The 22,831-nt window shown below is 41.3% G+C and overlaps 2 protein-coding genes and 1 long non-coding RNA gene across 7 annotated transcripts in view; 2 read left to right on the top strand and 1 right to left on the bottom strand.

Moving 5' to 3' along the window:
- LOC111258912 (uncharacterized) overlaps window positions 1-8,548 on the top strand; it is a 51,591-nt gene extending 43,043 nt beyond the window's left edge. For both annotated transcript variants that reach the window (XM_022830491.2, XM_022830492.2), the window contains exons 4-6: window positions 793-965; window positions 6,279-6,527; window positions 6,705-8,548. In XM_022830491.2, the coding sequence (XP_022686226.1) occupies window positions 793-965; window positions 6,279-6,527; window positions 6,705-6,831 (549 nt within the window). In that variant the 3' untranslated portion in view covers window positions 6,832-8,548. The remainder of the gene's footprint in view (window positions 1-792; window positions 966-6,278; window positions 6,528-6,704) is intronic.
- The window catches only part of LOC111258915 (uncharacterized), a 21,432-nt gene extending 8,906 nt beyond the window's left edge, over window positions 1-12,526 (bottom strand). The window contains exons 1-3 of one of the 2 annotated variants that reach the window (XR_002679285.2): window positions 12,400-12,526; window positions 10,496-12,283; window positions 6,776-6,898 (exon numbers count right to left, since the gene is read on the bottom strand). This is a non-coding gene — a long non-coding RNA (uncharacterized LOC111258915). Of the gene's footprint in view, window positions 1-6,775; window positions 6,899-10,495; window positions 12,284-12,399 lie in introns of those variants that run through there. The other variant, XR_002679284.2, reaches the window with a different exon arrangement.
- The window catches only part of LOC111258910 (uncharacterized), a 16,678-nt gene continuing 4,982 nt past the window's right edge, over window positions 11,136-22,831 (top strand). Inside the window, exons 1-4 of one of the 3 annotated variants that reach the window (XM_022830486.2) lie at window positions 11,136-11,224; window positions 16,606-16,846; window positions 18,268-18,366; window positions 19,965-20,352. In XM_022830486.2, coding sequence (XP_022686221.1) covers window positions 16,611-16,846; window positions 18,268-18,366; window positions 19,965-20,352 — 723 coding nt within the window. In that variant the 5' untranslated portion in view covers window positions 11,136-11,224; window positions 16,606-16,610. Of the gene's footprint in view, window positions 11,225-12,206; window positions 12,295-13,388; window positions 13,480-16,605; window positions 16,847-18,267; window positions 18,367-19,964; window positions 20,353-22,831 lie in introns of those variants that run through there. The other 2 variants (XM_022830484.2, XM_022830482.2) reach the window with 2 other exon arrangements.

Genomic DNA, 22,831 nt, shown 5'->3' with positions numbered 1-22,831 from the left:
TCGCTAATGCTGACCATTTTGTCAGCTTTCATCTGCTAAACTATACAACTATCCGTATATTATTATCATCTATAGTATATCAACGGATTGAGTTAACCTCGAGTGGAGATATTCAACTATTTAGTTTGAGTTATGCAAAATAAATGATTTTTCTTAACGTATGGTTCAATAATGTCGAAGGTCTTGGGCCTTTGCCGAGGTGATCGCGGTACCGCTAGAGGTGACGTGTACTGATCGATAGTGAACTAACCATTCAAACATAGCTAGTTCCGCTAATAATTTCCGTGATAAAATTAAGACACTTTTGCCATACTGCGGGTTACATCCGAACTTGAATAAAAGTAGTCGGTTTCTTCTGTCGCACAGTGACCAGACTTCTTGGGATCTCGATCAATCACGAACGACAAATTATTGATTTTGTCGCTTTGTTTTTCGCTTAAAACAGAAGAGATATCCCACAACCAACTAGGTATGGCTATCGGTTGAATATATTGATTATTATTGTTATCCAGTCAGTTCTTGAATTGAAATTGCCTTCTAGTTACACTATCGTCCATCAAAAAGACTCAACCTCTTAGCTAGCTAACCTTTAAAAGGTTCATGAGCATGAAATGTGACAATTGGATTAATCTCGTGTATCCTAAAAAAACATTACTGACTGCAAACAGCTTTTAATTGTACATAATTAATTTAAATGACTTGATATTATGTTGAAGAAGTCCTCCAGCCCGTGCACTGTCGAATTGTTATTTAATTCTAAGATTTGGTTATTTACTGACGTTCTTGCTTTAGGTTTCTATGCGAGGTGCCGCACCCGATACGATGTCTTTGCCTAGCCTTCGGAAGCCATTGGTGGCCCACAGAGCGACCGGTGCGATGGCCTCATCATCTGGATTGGGACCTCTTAGCCAATGGCAGCTGACCGGCGAGAATTACATTGATTCCGAGCAGCGCAAACGGCACAGGTCTGTAAGATCAGCCAACTTTCATGGTTCGTTTCATTCAAACTCCGCAACTCTCTCAGTAGGATATCTAATTTGACTGTATGATAATGTACTTAAGTTGAATCTGCGATAATGCTAAGTTAAGCGAGCTGCGACAAACGCTCGGATTGACCCAGTGATGCATTTAATTCTGGGCAACGAATGTTTCCTTTGAGTTGAGATTTCGAAAAGCCTCTACTGACAATTCCTTAGTTAGAGAAGTTCATACGAATTTTAAACGCCAATTTGACCAATTGACGCCACCTAGGCCTTTCGTTGTCCACTACATGCGCGAAATTTATAACGAATTCTGTTAAGTGATTTCTTCTTTAAGTTATATCTCTGAGTACTTATAAGCGTCCTATTATGACACATACTGGCTTGAAAAAGGATACTAAAGTTAAAACGCCAATTAATCATATACGGAGCTCCAAAATCATTATCATCGTCATCGTTACTAAGTGTATTGTTTTGATGATGTTTTGCATTTACTGAATGGAAAAATCATCCTTAAGTTAAACACGACAATCAGTCAGGTCGGAAGCATCGATCACATAAACACTGTAGGTACTATCGACTACTGCAATACGTGTCCTTAGTTGACATGCTAGTAACAATGTGATTAACTAGCTGATTGATGATGTATTAGTCTGTGGGGCATCGGTATATAGATGACGGGCAGGACAAGGTAACCTAGTGATAACTTGATGGGCGACGTATTTGCCTGCTAATCTTAGGGACACGTTGTGGAACTGGGCACACCGAGACTTCGTTTCGGGCTTAGAGCCAATCGTCTGATGGAATGATTAACGGCGGCACCGGACGTAAAATTGCGCGTTAAAATAGATTTTGAATATATAGACCCGCTACAACCAGCAGGCTTACGAATTCTATCGCTCGCATTGGCGAACTCATTCTGATTGAAAGATCGCGGCTGGCCTTCATAGCTGACCTTGGTTTTACGAACCTTCCGGCAATCATTACCTACTTGAATAAATATTCATTGACACATTGCCAAGTCGCGTCAAACGTTGACACATCCAGTACGGGGTCGTCTGGTCAGAATCAAATTGGGACTTGTTTGCGCCGGCCCTTAACAATCCAGAAGGTTACACGCGTAACGTGTTATCTCAATCGTAGGCACAGGGGTCGCCCAAGTTTCATCTGGATAAATCGAACAAGGCTAGTAGAGAAACAAACATATTTACTGTATTAATTTCTCAAGGTTTGGACGATGCTTGCCGAACAATGTATGGCATACATAGAAGTGATGTTTACGTTTATAACTATGCAGTAATGTTGATTTTTGGCATTTGCGCGGGAGGCGAGAACAGCTCATGTACGATCGCCATTTTACGCAAAGCAAATAAGTGAATCACGGTTACAAACATGTTTAGAATTTAGAGCAAAAATGTTTAGAATTCTCTAATGATACACAACGGCGGCCGCTTTATGCATCGACATTTTGGGTGATGCCATATTGTAGATATTGATTAGCAATAATCTCTGCGTCGAGAAAGGGCAGTATTTAACTTCCTTGATTTCTTCACAATACGTTGCTCTATCGTTACGTGTCTCGTGCAGGGTGACGTGCTCACGTAGCAGCTTTGCTCGGTCACAAACATAATCAATAAAGGTTGTTTTCGAATGAAGTAAAACTAATAACCGTAACAGTATGTTGCTAACTCAAAAACTGCCCACGAAGTTCCTTGGGGTTTCCACTACTACATCTAATGTGTATACTCTTACTATAAAAAATTCCGACTATCCTTTGTGAAACATCCGCATAGAACGATGGCGATCCGGTAAACTGGCAGATATGAGCGGCCAAAGGCCGCTGTGTTCGAACGACTCAGCCCCAATCTGTTCTTGTCGCAACTACTCAACGTTCGTTATTTTAGGTTTAGGCTAAGTCTGGACCATACAAGATCAGATTTTCGAGCCTTTATAAACAATACGACGGTTAAACGTATTGCGCAATATGATTACAACTCTACCGGGGATTCGTTTATGGGAACAGCTTGTACAAATGTCAACTTTGCGGAAGACATGCATATCAAACGTGCACTCAAGGTAACTGTGCATGTATGCCCATTGCGAAAGGTTCTTCTACTGGTAAGCGGTATGTTTCTTTGAATACGGATACACAACTACGAATGAATGGTGGTATATTTAACTATTAACTAACTGTTAATATGTTATTAACTATCAATTATATTAGCGCTTTCATAAACCCAAATTTTCTCTACATTATAGTACATTTGCTTGGATACATCGAAGTACGAACTTATGTGCGCAGTTACTTCTTATTACTTATCCTCTACTATTTACGCACATCGGTGCTATTTACACGATCGGTAGATCGGTGGCAATAATATGTGTTTAATAAAGTAAATCGCATCTCTGTTTTTGCGGGCTACTGGTGACTTGCGGCTACCCACCTATTTATTGATGAACTTTATAGTATCAAAGTCAACACCTTCAATTGGGACACGCCGAAGGGAAAAAATGTCAACCTTCACGGACTCTTTACAGATCCCAAAATCAAAGAAGAGAAAGTTTTTTGCACTTATGGGGAACTGTACCGGCTCACTGGTAGGCCGCTTGCTTCGGCGGACTTTCAAAGTTCCAACAGCGATGGATCAACTTTGCAGTACAATGAAATATCAGATGCTATAGTGTACAGACGACATCCTAATCTGCGTATGCAATCATGACCTACAACGCTGTTGAATGCCATAGGCTGAATCGAGCAAAAAATAACGGAAAAAAACGTGTTCGTGGCGTAGGAGTTCATTTATCTCTAGCATAAAATAAACGCGAACTACATCTTTCCAGGTTTGCTCAAAGCGAAAGTTGTTAAGGATACCTCTGTATTTAGTACAATGAAAAAACTTAAGAGCCTCTTCGGCTTGACATCTTAGAATAGAAGCCTGATCAAGAATTACGCAGATCTTATAACTACTCCTTAAATGCTGTCGCCGCATCAAAGACTTGAGCTCATTAACTGATTGCATAGGTCTTTACAGGTACGGTCGCGTACCCCAGTAGACAGCTGGTGGCTAACAGGCGCAGTGTCATTTGTTGGAAGCAGAATATATATGTACATATATATATATATTTTTTTTTTTACTGTAAATCAATAGGATTTATAGTAAAAATAATGCCAATTGTATCTATACGAGGCTACTGTTCACTGCAAATTATTTCTTTACTCAATCGAAGTGCCCTTAACCTGACTAGTTGCAGTAGAGTTTATTTAATTAAGCCTAATAGTTTCTCTTAATTGGACAAAACATTGAAAACGTCGAAGCAAAGAGTAAGGTCCTTTAATGAAGACGTTAATGATCGTAGCGTATCGTTGGTAAACTCCTGTTATGACTAGATTTGTAGATGCCGTATAGAACGAAGATATTTTGCACAACTATTTGAAATTTGTACCGCGCAATTTGTTTATTTTTTTTTATCCAGCCAGGATTAAGACCATTCAGCAGCTGCGCCCACTAACTAACTAATTCTAATACAATCGAAAAAGCAAAGTGTTGCTCTTCGTTTGGCGATACATCACACGTATTCATTGATTATTATTGTATTTTGTTAAAATACGTATATCACTCTATTGATTCAGACGATAGTCAGACCAGGAATCCATTGTCAATTTCGTCTGCCATAATTATCGGATGATTAGATTTCTATATCATGTTACGTATCTATTTGTAATTCGTTTTGAACAATGATGGTCTTTGGCGTTCCGCTCTAGTAATAATAATAGTGTGTCTTCGTTTTAGTGTTAAATTTAATCAGATATTATTTTCCGTAAATTCCCTATAACATTCGAACAGATCCCGGTTCGGACGAGCGGAAAAAATCGTCAAACTCAACTTAGAACCACGTGGCTCCTCCGATTTTGGTCTTACTAAGAACAGCTCCGAATACCGACTCAATATCAATATAGCCACACAGCTTTGTTAACTATATTCTGTGTTTGTGCAACATCGTGTGAAAACATCTAATAGTGTCCGTTGCATGAGCAGACGACACAGGCTCCTTTCGAATAAAAGATATATTTCGTTTTTTCTGTTAGTATGCGACAGTGATGGAACTTCTCTACTACTGTTCATCCCTGCAGTAGGAAAGCGGCTGGATACCTCGCATTGAATTAGATCCAGATAAGGAGAGGAACGAAAATTAGCATTAGAATATCATTTACTATTCCAACTACTGCAACGATTCTCTTTGCTCTGTTTTTAGACAACGAATTCGATCCCCATGGCCGAACTTGACTAACTTGCCGAACTTGAACATACTCTATTAAGAAATGTTCAAACGCAAGATCGCATCGACCTATACCTGTCTTACACGATTATAATGACGGCCCCTAGGGACCTATTCGTGTTCAGAGTGCTACTGTGTTTGTACCTGAGTTTCTATATGTAAGTATTGCAGGGTTGTCGAGAGGGGAATGGGGTTTGTTGATTTCAAAGAAGCTTCAGCGCGATGAAAAGATTACTATTTTATATCGGTCGTCTCCGGTCATTCAAAACCCAATAGGCGTCGGGAACTGCGAAAATCTCGTGTGAGAGACTCCCTTTGCCAGAATATGTATGACTAGGCGGTGCCGTGTGAGCAATTCGCTCCGAAAAATTGGATAATGTATGTACAATGTAAGTATGTCAGATGCCATTTAGCCGAATGGAAAGGCTGAAGTTGTCCATGTTTGCGTGCGATAATAAACACTACACTCTACGTATGAGGTTAACAATCATAAAATATATACTGTCTACAGGAATTCTTATAGGATCACAATGACATTCCCTTCACAACCTCATAGTTCCCAGGACTTACCCTGAATGAGTATTCGTTCGTAGTGCTACTATGAACAGCTAGTACATATGAATTATATAAGTTCTCAAAAATCTACTGAAGTTCATTCTATTAGGTCGCTAAGCAAGTTAGATATTTACTAATTATTACACCTATTATTTCCATGTAACAGAATCAGATATATCTAGTGCTCGCGTAGCTAACTAAGAAACCCTTTATTTACATGCTTTAACGTCGTTTAGGTAGCATTTTCTCTATTCCATCTTATATTCTACATACGATCGTACCTGTGAAGTCAATAGAATATTATATCATATATTTACTATGTTTAAAAAATGGTCCGTGCGTATTATAAATGGTGAGCAGAGTGAATGACAACACATTGAGGAAAACACGGCCATATTATAGAATAAGTGCAAACAGCGTATCCAAGCTTTCTCGCATCTGTTATTACTTTTTTTTTTATAACAGAGCTGCACTGGCACCTCGCCGTAACGAGGACCATTTCGTGAGTTCTTCATCAAAGGAGAACCGCCGTGTGATGTATTCATGCGGCCCACTTGGGGGAACCTGGGAGACCACACACTCGGGTCATACCTCACCAGACTCTCCGGGCTCCGTTGCATCTTCATCTCCGAATTCTCTCGCCTCGTCTTCGATGGCGGACGTTGAGAAACCGCTCCGAAAGCCACGCGAGGAAAGATCGACAGTGTTCGACAGGTACAAACGTCATTCTCACAAATAAAAGCTGACGAATGGAATAAACTAAATGTACATCTCTACGTACAGATACATTCGAGTTGTTTTTCTAGATTCCAAATTTGCCCACATTTTCCCATCGCTCCTGCTCCAATGAATCGGAACGTTTGTTGACTTATGTCATTTTTCCCATTTCAGAACGGTGCGGATCCCGCGCAAGAAGCTCGTCTTGGACGGACCCCTACATGCCACCTCGTACGCGCATTGGAATTCACAGGTGTTCCCTCCACCTCCCGGCAATGCTACGAACGGGTCCTCTGACTGACTCAGCAGCCGCTTCGCCGCTGAAGTCCGCCGCCCTCAACGGCCACTCCACATATGCGCTGCAAAACCTTCGATGGCAAAAACATTCCGTATCGAAGTTAAAGTTAGACATGAAGACACTGCTGCTTTATATGAAAGGCGTAACGGCCACGCTGATAAATTGAGTTACGTATTTGACGTACTTTACGCAAGGGTGCCAGTGTTGAACTAAGCAAAATGGCAGTAACAGCGCGATTAGAAAGAGGAGCATTCAAATATCGAGTCTGAACTACTATTTGAACTAGACTGCTTCTAGTGTTTCTTGAGAAAGCTTATACAATTTCAAGAACGAGCTTGTTTGCTGGTAGAGAAAATGGCAGATTAGATTCGGTGGATCAGCTTATTACAGCCAAATATATTATATACAACGATTTAAAACAACTACGCTCTTTAAAGCTATTCTTAAGACATCAACATGCTGACAGGTTAACTAATTTACTTCGGTCAAAAATGTCAATGTGCCATTAGTGTCTGTACAACGGAAGCAAGCTAAACGAACTGCAGTAAATTTTGCATAAAGTAGAAGTAAAACTCCAGAGGGTCATTGTGATAGGCGAAATCGTATGCTAATACGTCTATATGAGGGACTGATGCCTAGCCGTCTATCTAGTCCCCTGTAAATATACAACTGTGCAGCCTGTTTCAGTATAGGCTAATCCGTATGATTGGCATTGATTCTACTTACTGCTGAAAATAGGGCAATCAGTATTATTCACTCGGCCTAGGAATCGTTTTCACAGTAATCTGATGTACGACCGTCCTGGACAAGCATGACCCAGTCCTAGTGGACTTCGGTGCGTGATTACTTAGACATAAGAAAACGACTTTGTTCAACCTATCTTCTTGGATTCCGAAACGTAAATGTGGCTGCCTATGAACTCCATAAGATGTTACTGTCATCAACTCTACTGTTCTAGATCAATACCATGTCAGTGCGTTCCCAGCAAGAAGCTTGTTATCTTACACACATTATTACCATATACCCTTACGCTAGCACCACTATAGTTAGGGATCCTTCAATGTATGTTATTGGGCGATTAAAAAAAAGGATGATGTAACTATCACAGACGTCTTCCCTTTGAACTGAAGATATTCTGTCGATGGTTTTTGTTAGATTCCCCACAGATTGACTACGACCGTTGGCGTTCTGAAGTACATCAATAGAAAATCAGTTGAATTCGTGCTGATAAAAGATGGTAGAAAACGCTAATGATCGGTCTTCTGAACCGGAAGTTTTGCTGAAAGCGGGTCGGATGACAATGGGAACTCTACTCTCTTCTGCCCCCGCATGCAGAAGATGGGTCTGATGTTGACCACTTGTTCATGAGGCTACTAACAGTAAATAAGCTTGATTCTGTTTGGCAGAACCCGATCGTGCAGGCCAGTTCAGCTCGATGCATGGCATCCATCTTTTGAAGACCTTCTTCTAAACGTTTATGATCAGTTTCACTATAGTTCTATTGTACGATGATTCAATCACCCTATCTATATCTAGGCAAAGTGACGACGAACGCTGTACAAATAGGTTGCACCTTTGTCGCCACTAGGTATTTAGAGAATTATATGAAACAGGCAGACGCTAAACACTGTACTATATGTAAATATGCTAGAAGAATTACCCTGTATACTATTGATAACAACAATAATAAATGCTAGTGCTTCGCAGGCGGCTCAGTATAGCAATTGTGTTTGTCTTTGGAAATAATTTATAGAGAACTTATGGAAGCACTAAAGTACTGCTCGTTTAGCAAGCGAGAATTGTTTGATTACTTTTTTTTTTTTTAACCTAAAAGCTTTGTACCTGACCTAGCTACGAACCGATTGCTTACATCAATTACCTGCTAGTCGGAGATCCAGCACCCAGGCATAGCATTTTATAAAGCAGCATAATTCATGATAATGGATAATTTGATAACCTGTTGATAAATTGACTCGTTGGCTATGATTTGACAGTTTTGACGTTAGTCACAGAACTGCACGACTACTTATTACCACTACGATGCAGATAACCTGAATACCTTTACGGTCTGTGTGTCAGTCTATACTATGTACTGCTCTCGCATTAAGTCTAACGTATCCGTTGAAGCTAAGCATTGACTAACTTTTCAGACCTGATCGTATCCGGATACAGCTTTTTAAACGTGTTTTTTTTTGCGCGCCCTGCTTGTCGTTCGCGTTATTTTTACATTCTCTCGCCGTCTCTTCGTCGTCCTGAATGTGATTGCTGGATCCAATCGAGTGACTCAGCTTCCATTTCGTGCCGTGCTCAAATGGAGCCTACGTACGTTGTGATTTAGCCTATGCTCGTATCTTTTGTTGAGTCGATGTTTAGTCGCCGCGACATCTTTCCATCACATTGCCCTTTTTCGTCAAAAACGCTGAATTCAAGAGCTGTCTTCTCAGGTGTTCAGAAGACTCATTTTGCCTCGGAAAAGGATAGAGCCTGACGAGGGTTCTACTGGGCCTGTGGGCATTTGGCAAAGTTCGAAGGGACTTCGTACCAGCCTTGTGAGCTGTTCGTTCTAGCGACTGAGTCCATAGAGAAAATATTTTTTACCTTTACAAAGACAGCCGAAAAGTTTCCAACTTTTTATGTCACCCACTTCTTATTCCATAATATGTGCATAGTACGCGGTGTAACGATAAACTAATAAGTAGGTAACATTGTTGATCCTTGTACGGCATAGTAATATTTTCAGTGGTAGATGAACGATACTGTTGCAAAAGCACATTAAACAGTAATTTGTATCTTTTGTTTACATTTTTCACAAGAACGGTGCACATTTGTGGGACCTGATTTTCAACTGTCAATAGTTCTACGAAGCTGAATTTATTTACTGCGAATCGTCATGCTTCCAGATAGCAGAGCACCGACACCAGCTCTTACACTGATTTGTTGGCATACCTCCGATTAAGAAACCAGCAGCCTTTCTTTCGAAGCTCGCCTTATACTACACAACATATGGGATGGTAAACATTTTCAGTGATGTTGCCAGTAGTAATCATTATAGTGCACACCTACAAAGCGGTACTTGGAATATATATATATAATAGCATAACGATTTACAGTTACTTTTTCGTGATGACCCTTAAGACATTATTCTGCACACACTGCCAGTGCAACCTGCGTACTCATATTCGATCTCAGCCGGCACAGTCGATTCAATACAATCTATTTTAGCTAAATATCATCGGTGTTTTATGGAGGTAATAAGAGGTTAATTTGTTAGGCTTAAAGTTAAACAGGTCGTTTTAATTAGACCAGAACTGAACTTTCATTTGTTCCGTGAACCGTTGTTTCTCGCTAACCTACACCGATTTCATTGGAAGATCATTTTCAAAAGTTTTTTTTTTTCTTGAACGAAGATGTACATGCGTATAGATGTGTTTCCAGCATTTTCATTTAGGCCATTTTGGGACCGCAAGACCTGACGGCAATGTGTTTTCCAGTTAACATTTACGTATGACAATTATAGCACACTTTTGTCTCTTTTAAACGTAAAACAGAAGATTAAGTAATATGTAATTCCGACCACCCGAATTTTCATGCAGACATCATCTTTTACGAAGACTTATTTTATTTGTTAATTCTAAAGCAGGTCTAATGACTTAGACGAAACACTTACAGTTGAATTGATAAAAGCGGCTAGCGTACGTAAAGGCACCTTTTGCTTCAGCTTCATCGAATTTATTGTACTACACCGAAAATATAATCCTGCGTAAGTGAACGCAATTATAGGCGACCACACTGCAACAAGCATTCGTATTACCGATCGTCATGATAAGTTTAATTGCGTACTTCCTCAATTTACCAGCCATCTTCCACTTATTCTCAGTTAAGATTAATAATATACAAGTTCAATTGTCCCTTCCCGCCACAGTTTCGTCTCACTGCCATAAGATGGCGGCTGTCTGCTCTGCTCGTCGACAGTTCGCAGGCTAGCTGGCTTTCGGCTGCGAAGCAACGAATGAACGAACCCCTGCATCTCGGTGTCGTCAGCCGTTCCTTCTAATGTTGATGTTTCATTACGGCTTCTGCTGATGGATGGTGCGGCGGCAGAGCAAAACACCGACGACAAATAGTCAGAAGCTCAGCCGACCAGCCGCCCATGGACCTCGCCTGTTTTCCGCCAGCTAGTTCCTGCTGGCAACACTTCAATATGAATCGTAAATAGAATAATGTTTGTAATAACGTGTTGCGTACTAAGGCTTTGAGCATGTTCAAGTAATCAGCTGGTGCCATTGTTGTTTCTTGTTAGCAGAGTTGTGGGCAGGAGTGGCTGGAGAACGGATACTCAAAGGAGACCTGCGCCTGTTCACAATGCTTCTATCCTAGTAGTTCGTAAAGAAAAAGAGTAAGTAACTTCAAGATAACCGGAGTAACTAGCCTGTAAAGATCGAAATAAAGTAAAAACGATTTTGGTGACCAATATGAAGCGACGACCTAGATAGCGTTTGTTCCATGTGAAGATCACACTTCCGCTGTCCTCATGGTATTCGGCTGCAACGGTTTCTTGTTGCAAGAAACCGTTGCAGCAGTAGCAGCGTCATGAATTACCTGCTTGTGCTCTTGCCGTCAGTGATGACGATTCCGCATCGTTGGTATCGTTGGTGCTAGTGAAAAGCAAGCACTCCTGCCTGTGGCGGCCCTGAGATATTGTTTCGGTTTGCGACAACGACAGGAATTCACGATATGGATCCGAGGAAATACCACTTTTGTGGCCTGTGTTAACGAGCTACTAGTGCTACTGCCAGTGCTGTCAGAACAGAACGCGCGATATCAACAAGAATAGAAAGAGGTTGGGCTCACCTCGAAAAAAGGATTTATCCAGTCTCCACTTCGTAGAGCTACGCTAATGAATGGAGTGTGAGAGGCTTAGCAGGCACGGTCAACGGTAACATTTGCAGCGCGGCAGGCGGCGCTCGACGTTACAAAACAGCAGATTAAGTGGTAGCACTTTACGAAGAGTGAGGCGAAACGTCAAATAGCCAGAGGCGGCGTCCCTTCGGCGCCGGCCTCTGTCACCCAGCGGCTGCCAGCCATTAAGCTCATAAGCGAAGCAACTGAACAAATGAAAAAAAGATGGGACACAGGGCTGCCGTCCACCACGGCACTGCAGTAGACGACTTGCCAATCGGCCGGTTAGTCAGCCAATGCCTCCGCGGTAAGCCAAGAGTGCCTCCACTTTACTTGCACTCTTAGGTAGCGGAGGCGATAGCCGAGCTTCGATCGGCACGTGGTAAGATCATCAGTTCTGGTATGGCAGTGCAGCCGGCCAGAGAGTCAGCCAGCCAGCGAGCACCGGACGATATTACCACTGGCGGCAGCAGGGAAGACAAACGCAACGGCGATGTCGAGGCCAACGACGGTTGAATCGGCAACACGACGTTAACGAGTGACTCACGTTTATCGCCTGGTCGATAGGTACAGCGTGTTATTACTATTGTCATCATTATGATTATTGTGAAAGTAACGTTTGTAATCATAGTAGGAGTTCCGCTAACAGTCGTCCTTTAGCAGTTTACTTACATCTGGTACGAGCTGCCGAGTTGAACGTGCCGCTAGTGTTTCTTAAACGGCGTGCCAACGACCAACAATAACTTGTGCGTGTATTTCCGTGTCTGTTATGTATCGCTTATGATTTAGATGTGACTATATGCGTAGGCGCATAGGCGGGTATATGAATACAAGTAACGTTGTGACTGGTGAATCTCAACGCTGTTTCTTCACGTGACGATGACACGTTTGCCGTCTGCTGTAATCCATTCACCAGAAGTTGCCAATAGCTCAACAGCGATCATTAGAAATTGTCGCTTAACAACCGGCCTTCGCACGTTTACTGGTACCAGCAGAAGCTTTCACATCGATTTCATAGCGGCAACATCGCTGGCTTTTTCCACAACGTTTAGCGGCGTGGTCACAACAACGCCAATACGACAATGAAGGATGAAGCCACTGATAATGATTACGGTGATTATGGCTGTCGAAGTAATGTTTTCTTTTTGGAGCCCACAGATTTCTAAATAGGCCGCGTCACCACTGTCAGCCAACTGCCCTCAGCTTATACTGTGCTATAGTAGGAAACAATCGAGCACGGACGCAAAGCGAGGACAACTACTAACCCTCGGCTAAAGTGGAGAGAAGATGATTTCGAGGGTTTTCACAGTACCAGATTGGGCTAGAAGATCGAGGCGGCGGCGGCGGCTACGAAGCAATTGGTTATTGGCAAATCGTAGAGTTCGATCAAATTTACTGCGGAATATTATCGATCGACAGTGCTCCATAAGCCGAGCTCCATCGGTCAGAAAATATCATTGCAAAGACAGGAGTGAGTTCGTACGGTGCCAACAATCGCTGGGTGTTACCAACGTCGCGTGGCAGTGTACAGTATGGGCTGTCGTGAATCAACTCAGCAAAAGCACGAGTGGACAGATGATTCCGCTCATGAGCGTGGTCTGCCAATACAATGAGTGGTGACAGCAGTGTCAATGCGATTCTGCCACCGTCCCATCAACTGTTTTTGTTATTAGTGAACTGTGGGCAAGCACCAAGGATAAATGTATGCAGGTCGTAAAGAAACACGACCATCTGCTGCTCAGCTAATGAAAAGTGGGATTTCCAACCTTTCTATACTACGCCCTAATTTTGGCTGAGAACGCAACAAAGCTATTGACTGATACGCTTCCTTGCACGTGAACAGCTGAAGAAAACCTACAAGTAGTTAGTTAGTTAGTTAATTCTTATATTAGTGTGAGACTGGCAAACAAAGAATACCCTAGACATTAATTCTGCAAGGTTCCGTCGACTGGAGCGCAAATCGGAAAACGATAAAAACAGCAATCATGCTGTTTTTGTATAACTGTAATTGCGTACACGAATGTCTGCTGACGTGTATTTCCAGCAGATCATTTGTTGAGTTCCCGTTAACTTTACACAGTATTAAAAAAAAAAAAAAAATGACTATATTTCCTACCTCGAGATTATCTTGACTTCAAGGGTTTTGCTACATGTATCATAGTAAAGGATCGAAAAAGCTAGAACGGATTACGAAATTATTCCGCATCACACCTTTCGGCAGCAAACAATCAACGACTTTAAATTCATCTGATAAGACGAATTCACAGTCGTGATCTTGGAAACAAGAAAAGTTATGGTGCTTTCCACCAGGGTTGACCGTGGTATGTCCAGTTTGCTCGGTGCTATGACCATGCGTCTGATTATATCCGTTCGGATCTATGTCTTGACCCATTATTGTATCGAATTCGCTTTTCCTCCGTTCTTCCGATCGAATTTTCCATCCTTTGGGTGTGGCTTTGATTCTCCGGGTTTGTACACTGTTTGGCTTCCCCATTTTAGATAACAGAGCGAAACTGTGTCTACGTACCTGTGTATGTGCTTTTGCGTTCCAATAAAAACATTATGATAAACGTGTTACTATTGTTCGGATATAAACCACCAGTTAGCCAAACTCATGCTGAATAGTTGGTGGCTGGTTCGTGTTGTGAGATCATTTCTAGAAGACGCGGCGGGCAAATCGAAAAGGTCGGCTTTATTTATTAGTTGTATATTGTTATTGCTATTGCTGCTGCTGTTGCTGCTGCTATGATTGTGATGCTTTTTGTTTTTACACTAAGTGGTAGAGACCGGTTCAGCTAATCAGAGATACAGAGTAGCTCGATAGCATAGTGACGGCCGTAGTGAGGCCTCTCGGAGATGGTTATTTATTTAGCTGAAGATATCATTCCAAGAAGAAGTGAACAGGAAGAACGTATGAACACGCATCCAACGCACATGTTGCCATTGATCCATATAGTAGACAGCGGTATTGTGTCAGTTTGTTGTAGGAGCAAAATTTCGGCTAGAGATTTTATTACCGAACTACAGACAGATAAAAAATAATTTTACGCTTCCGGGCTACCGGATTGCTGCTAATGCCATTTGAATTGCATTGACGGTTACAAGAAGGATCATATGAGTTTCGTCACATACATAGGGTTCATGCTACATACTAAAGCAGAGTTTTACTAAATCTGAGGTTCTGCTAACGGTGGAAGCGGTTCATGGTCAAATTTATTATGCAAGCACTGCGATGTAACAGCTCTTAGTAGACACTTGTTGTTTTGTATTTGATATTTACCTGGAAACCATACGTACGTTGCGATACTATAACTTTTTGCATGAATTTCAGCGACGCTATGAGATGGCTTAAGCCTAACGTGACTTGGCTCACGGTCGATTTTTCCCGTTATATCTGTCGGCTACAGACACGTGCTATCAGCCGTTGTAAACAGCGCAGAAATAAAGGATATACTGCTTCATGATGAATCAACAAACTACTACTCAGCATAACATTGACTATGGAGATATATTCTACATTAGTGGAGACCAGGACCTTCTCTATTCGCTATATCACGGGGATCTTTTATGTTCTGGATTATTTAGCCCCCAAAAATCGAGACCAAATCATAGATGAAGCAACATGCCGACTATGAACTAGAACAGTATTCTTTACATGGCCCATATAGCGTTGCTTGGTTTTAAAATCTAGTGATCTCCATATTGCCCGTTAACTCAACGTAGACTTGAAGCTTAAGGAGACTTAAGTAGTAGAGTTGAAGCACACTTTGTCGTCTACCTGAGGCAACAGTAAGATCCAGCGAACAATTAGCATTGGTCCTCATTGTTCATAAGCCTAAGTGCAAAATACGCCTGTTACGTCGACTGTGTCCGCCCGTTTTAGCAACGATAAGCAGAGTTGCTCCCTACAGCTAGCTTCATTTGCAATCTAATCATTGGGTAAGGGTCAGAAGGACGGGCGCGATGGCCTCTTTTTCCGCATTGCCAGTGTAATAGCGGACTACTAACAAATAAAAAGAGAGCGAAATCAGGCCTTGAGTAATTCTGTGTCGAGCTATGGGCCTAAAGTTTTAGACGTGTCTCTATTTGCCCCTTTTAGAAAATAATCAAAAGCGAATGGCCGTGTGCTCAGTGTAGATTGTCTTAAACAAATATCACCTTTGCTTTAGATTCGAGATTTAATAGTCGTGGATTGTGTATTCTTACATCTGCTTTCATCTTAGTACAATAACAGCATACTCACTAAACCGTGGTCTCCTTTTCGTCAAGAGCGTGGACTTCAAGTTGGAAATAAAAGCTGATATCTTATATTGTTCCCGCTTAACGTTTGCCAGTCACTTTTGTTGACCACGTGCGAGTCAAAGGAAAATGGACTATCAATAGATAATAGCATTCCAAAGATTTCCGTTAGCTTTTCTCACTTAAGGTATATACACACACACAAACATTGCAGTGTGTATGCATGTGTCGGCGTATTCATAGAAGTGCTATAATTCGTAACAAATTAAGTAGTCGAACATGTATCATCACAATACTAACAACGACCAACAAAAAAAAGACGATGAAAATTAATGAAAACCAACGAATACAAATCATTTACGCGACATATTGATAGTAATTTCTCTGCTTTTATTAAGAATGCTAGAAATACGAATACAGAGTTTCTGAATAATCTGAGTCACTATTGTGGATAACAGCGTCTAAAGCGATGGGGCTATGTGCAACCGGTTCGAGTCTCCTGAAGCACGTATATGGTATATAATTTATGTGCAAATGATTCATGTAAACTCGTATTCTATACTGGGAAAAGACGAACGAATTGAAAGCAAAAGTTTAAATTTGCTGCTGTTCTGTTTTTGTTTTTGTTGAACGGTATAGCAACGATGTCTCTCCAGGCATCGCTGCTACCATCGGCAGGACAAACGCCTTCGTCGAGTGGCCGAGAGATCTACCGTAACGGCTGGTTGCGCTGCATCCCATATCTGCAAACGTCGGACCAACTGCCCAAATCGCACCTGGAAAATCTATTTGTTTCGTTCTGCGTTCATGATGATGACGGGCCCTGGTTAGAGTTCTACGACAATCGACACTGTTCAGCCGAACATAAGCCAGTGGCCAGGTCAGTATCGTACCGCAAAAGATGAAATTCATGTATACGGTATCCATGCACGTCCCACATTTTATTCTAGATCGCCACGTGCCTTATTTTGCTTCGATTTATTGCTGACCATTTTGCGCACCATAGGCCACATAGATATTATGGCAACAGCCTAGAAGATCCCTTATGCACGCTTTCATATTTATTAGACAAGATGAAATAGAATCGTACTGTATATAATGCTGATTAGTTTTCCAGGATGTGTTCATTGGGACAAAGTATTAGCCATGGACTACAAAGCGGATCATACTACGATACAAGTCGATGACAGATGGGTCCGATACGACCAAATGCCTTGACCCTTTGGCTAGCAACGTATTCGGACAGCCTTTTCCTATGGTGATTCATAATAGATCAACATAGAATAAACGGGCACTCCGTTTAGACGTTGTTAGTTTTATCGTCTCGACAATTGTCGATGTGTTGCGGCTGATACACTAGTACTTAACTCTAGTCGCCCCTTAGCCTGCGGTGCATTTTGCAGCCATAGCAACCAGCATTCAAATTAGCGCCACGCTGTTCTGCAATATAATCCATGTAGATGAGGTCATTGTCTTCGAGTGTAACGACTATTACCTACTTGACGCATTTCGAAATCGTCGCCTTTTCTCTCCCGAGAAAAAAGTGGAGTTCCTCTGCTCAGAACCGATGAATCATATGTTTTTTAGCGCTGTTTGTCACGCCGCGCAGAGAAGTGTATGTTTATTTTGCTCTAGGATCAATGAACACACATAACAAATAGCAGCCTCTATCCAAAAACGGAGTGCCGTTATTTCTTCGACTTCACTACAACGAAACGGTATTCATCAATGGACGTAACGCGCAAAGCAATCGCTATTGCGTGCCCGAGTTGAGGATGTCATTGATTACAGTGGGCGGTGAAGCGTAGTCTGGAAAACACGGATGACAAAAGACGCTCATTCTAATGCCTGACACACGTTAGCTAATCTCTGCGGTCTATACGAACTCATTTTAGCTAATAGCATCCTACAGTTATTGGCAAAGTTTTTTTTGATAAATATCGCAATAAGCGGGCTCCGTCGGAAGAGCTCAAGACAGCTTGGTCTTTAGACCTGTTCCTATGCCCTAACACATTCGGACATCATAGCAACTGCCTTGGTAATAATCAACTAGCCTATTAGGTCAGGTTTCCTGACTTCTACTGCGTCCAGTGTGTCAGCTGATTAATCGCAATATTGGTAACTGACACCTTGACAAAATGTTTGTCCATTGCGGAGCTTCGCAATATATAAGAAGTATCCACATATGGAGAAAGAGTACAGATGTACTATACATTTGTTAGACATACTCAGCCAATTTAGGAGTTCATGATGATATATATCGTGAGTTTGTATATGTTGACGAAGAACGATTAATTACAGATTCTCATTGAATGAATGTTTGCACATCTCACCACGGCTCGTCTGTCAAGAGGAGGATTGCTTCGAGTTTGCAGTTACGTTGAAAGATAAAGTATTGAGGTTAGTTGGAATATTTTTGAAGATGGGTCGTTTTCGTATGAATACGCACAGCCAGTCACTGCTGATCGCAAATGAGATACAAAACAAGACGATAGATACTATAAGTAGGCTTTAATTAGATCCACCACTAAACTGGTCTTTGAGGTCGCTGAATTATTCATTAGTGGTTAAAGAGTCGGATATGACTCATGCAGTTCATTGGGTCCGCTTGTCGAAGATCATACACCCAAAAGAACAAAATACTCCATAACATTAGTAAGCTGACGAATGTTCCTAATTACGTAAATACACTAAAATCACAACCATTAATTTTCGTAAAAGGTGAAGCGAAACAAATGTATCTTGTATAGTGGAGAAAAGTTGCATAGAACTTAAACATATCATACATTTTCATTGTACGGAGATGACTATTAGATCGTTTTTTGCTCTATGTCGTGGCTGAACGCGTCTGTTGTTATACAATATACGCTATTAATCGTGGAAACAGAACGTCATAGATATTCCCTTCTACATTGCCTTTGCATTGATTGGCGGTACGAGTTATAGTAAACAGGAACACTATGACACGTATTGTTGCCGCCATACAAACAGTTGACGCGCCTTCGTATCTCTTGCTTCTTCTTTGTATGTTTATGCATCTGCCTGATATTTAGCTAGCTGCCGGATGGAAGGCAATGGCCAGTGTTTCCAGTATTGCTAATGCTATATAACGTCACACTGATGCGGCTGTTGCAGTAGGTAACAGTTTATGTTGATCAATTTGTTCCTTTCTGTCGGGAAACAAAATGGAGGCCAAGTGGGGTGGAAGGAAGTCACAATCATTCATCATAAATACAAGTGACCCTTTTCCATTGGATAGACAGCTGTGCCAAAACTATAGCTAAGTAGAAGATTAAAAAAGCTTCTTTGCATATGGTTGTTCCGCGGCTATAAAAAAAATGCTTGCCATAGCGTTGATATGACCGCCAATGTCGTGATGGTTTGTTAATATAACGAATATACTAGGGCCACTAGTAAGTAAGGAACTTCTACAAGGAGTTTAAGTATTCACTGTGCGATTTGTATGCCATGCCTATGTGTTATAACGTTTTAGGTCATGTAATTGTCAACGTTTCGTCGATAAGCTGAATCTCACAACAGTTATTAATATTATGAGTCGCTTACGATCGTCAATTCTATCAGGTTCAGCCAAAAGTGTCATCTAGTAACCATCGCCAGTATGCTTTATGGGGCCCAATTAGCATCTGCTACAACATATTTAATAAGAGCAACGAATTATTATGATTACAATGTCTTCTACCGCGTATTTTTTCGTACGCTCAAAACGCATTTCATATTCTTTTTTTTCCTGATTTCACGTCCGGTGCTTAAAGCGTTAGGCGTTGCTTTGGACGTATGGCTCCCAGCATGAGATAAAGTGCTGTGTCTATACTAAGGTTCAGGCACACGATCATGAAGTCTTCCTAAATTTAGCAGGCAAGCACGTTACCCTATACACTTGGAAGCTTTTGAAGCGATCATTTCGTCTTTCTTTTTTTGTTCGTTCAAACGTCTCAACCAATTCTCATCTTCGTAGACCAATTTCATTTTCTCAACAGATTAGCGACTGAGAGTCGCGAGTTGACATTGGACTGGGTAGCCACACTCACGGAGAAGCTCAGGGAGAGAGGTGTATTCCGACCAAAGGAAAACGAATATACTACTGAACCGTACAAAGCCATCCCTGTAGCGGGTGTCAGCACAAACAGCATAAATGCCGGCCACACGATTGGCGGCGCCAACACTGGATCGCAGTTAGGTCCTAACAACGTTGTTCTACTTCCACCGGCGCACCCCCGAAGAAATATGCCCTTACCCCCACCGCCTACGGAAGAACCCAATGACAGGTTATTTGGCAACGGAGGTGTCCGACGAGGAGGGGATGCTCGTAGCAGTAGTACGTCAGCCGGGTCCGGCTATAGGCCACCGTCAGAAGCCGAAATGCAGGTACGTCTGAATATACGTATACAGTACTGATCCCATACAAAAACATTACTAATTACCTACAATAATCAATGGCCGAACTAAATAATACATTAACTACGACCTCGAGTTATAATATACATCTCACACTGCCCCATGATTTGAATCGGCGCAATGCTGAGGCATCTCTTGTTATATACTGTACTGTACAACTGAGAGTATGCGGGAATATTACAAAGAAACAACATATTTCACAGCTCCTAAAAAGAGGGAAACACTTTTTAAACAAAAACACAATTATTAAGCGAGCGTTCGCGTCTACGGCCAGTCGCTTTCCAGTCCGCATTGAGCTACATTTCCAGTGGTCCGACATCATCGACGTGCCCTAATTCTCTCAATATAGCTTGCTTTCAACTTAGCTCATTTATTGTTTCCAAGCTTATTTTGACTGACTATTCAAAGATACGTACGCGTTCTGCAAAACCAGAATATTGATTATAGACTTTAACGAACGGGCCGGTACAGCGGGGCAAACTGCTTGACGCTTATTAGCGTCAATCGGCCGTAGCGACACATAAAAGTAAATGTATATGGCATTTGAATAATTTTTTTTTGTTCATGAAAGCTAACAGTATATCGTATATGGTACTATTTTTTTGGTAAAAATTTAAATTGTTAGATTACTCAATATTAGTTAGACGGCAACTCGGAGTCAGTATCGTTATCGTTGTATCTGCACTTGGTTATGCTAGTAACAAAAATTATTGTTGCCTCTTATCGTTATGAGGGTAACGTTTATATAACATATTTAACATCTAAACGTTAAATATTTTAAGCTTTTGTCGGAGGTCGAACGAAACGGGGTCTGTTATAGTGCTATCAGGATGCTTTGTGAGCGTTTGTTTTCCTGGTGTAAAAACGGCATCGATCTGACTCTGTTTTCTTATTGTTTGCCTTTATCTGTAAAGGTTTTTCGAGTATGGAAAAATACGAAAAAATTCAGAACATTTTCCCAAACGTCTCAATAAAAAGCCATTCTAACGATTATGGCTGTGATCAGGTGAAAAGGAATATTATTTGTTAGGTTCAACACCGATAGACGTCTGCCGACACTAACTGCTTCTTTGATTTCACAGACAACAATATAAAATGGGGAACTGTGTTGTGAGTTGATGTGAGATAGGGTGATTCATTTAGCTAATGGATGTCTCCTTCACCGACCTTAGTCTCCCGCATCGTCGGATTATTGGTATGGGCATCGTGAAGCCAACTGGTCACAGAGCGATATGGGACCATTCCATTTGATAGAATAAATGGAATGGTCCCAGCGTTCGACCTCTACAAGGGGACCCCATCAAATATTTAGCATTTCTTTAAGACGCATAACGATAGGGGGCAACGCGTAATCCGGGTGACTGACTTGTTGCTGTTGGCCATCTATTTTTCGCATTTGATCAAATGCTTGTTGAGCTATAGAAAAGCTAAATAACTCGGCTCGTTTTCCTGACATAGTTTCGCCGGACTCAGAGCTACGTTCTCTAAAAGTGTCATCTAAAAGCCACTATATTGAGCTTTATCACATGACTGCCAGCTTATGTGAGTCATCATATCGTACCTATAACGTAAGATATCGTATGTTCCTGACTGTCGTTATTACAAACCAGATGCCACATATCGTGACCTTTGAAAGAGGGATCGTATTATAGCGCATCGTCAAAGCTAAACAATATTGTCAATAACTGCTTGCATAATTACAGTCGTCATAAATAATATTTTATATAAAAATTGTACCATTTAGTATCATAGTTACACAGGCTACAGTGTCGTTAAGCTGGCTTTGGTAAGCAATGTGCACAACCCTGCAATTAAAATGTCTCCGTTTCATACACAATTTACCGTCACTAATCGAACAAAGCGTAAGTCCTAAACGTATCATGATTATAATTGTGGTTCATAAGAATGAATGATTCAATTGATTATCTTCACACTGTGCAGTAAGTTCTGCAGATTCTGTGGTGCATGAATCATAATCAACTTAGTATGAGACGTCATCTTCCGTTGCAAAGATCATTCTTTCTTTCCCCGGAAGACCAATACTTCACTATAATTTTGTTGAAGCACCGGCCTCAAGCAAACGACAAAGTCGTTAGTAGCCCGGGTAGTCCCGCCTTTATGTCAGTTCTTTTTAGGCCACACAACGAAGGATCCTTTACAGTACATTCTGTTCCCTATAATATGATATGGTGGAGTGATGTTTTTTTACCTGTCATAATAAGTGGTCGAGCAGAGAGCCATAAGAACAATGTCGTCGTTTATTGCTGATAACATTGACATCACTGTGTCTATGAGGACTACTAAGGGGCTTGTATGTATAGAGCTTAGTTTTGCATTGTAAGACGCATTTGTTGACTGTTTTTTGCATGCAAAATCCACTGTAAGCTGTAATGAATAATGGGGTCATGATACACAGCAGGTAATTCTCATGACATTTAGCTGCTTTATA

The sequence above is a fragment of the Varroa jacobsoni genome, unplaced genomic scaffold, assembly GCF_002532875.2.
Source record: "Varroa jacobsoni isolate VJ856 unplaced genomic scaffold, vjacob_1.0 scaffold_275, whole genome shotgun sequence".
Classification (NCBI taxonomy): domain Eukaryota; kingdom Metazoa; phylum Arthropoda; class Arachnida; order Mesostigmata; family Varroidae; genus Varroa; species Varroa jacobsoni.
Note: the sequence above shows the minus strand (reverse complement) of the source record. Positions and strands in the feature narration are given on the sequence as shown.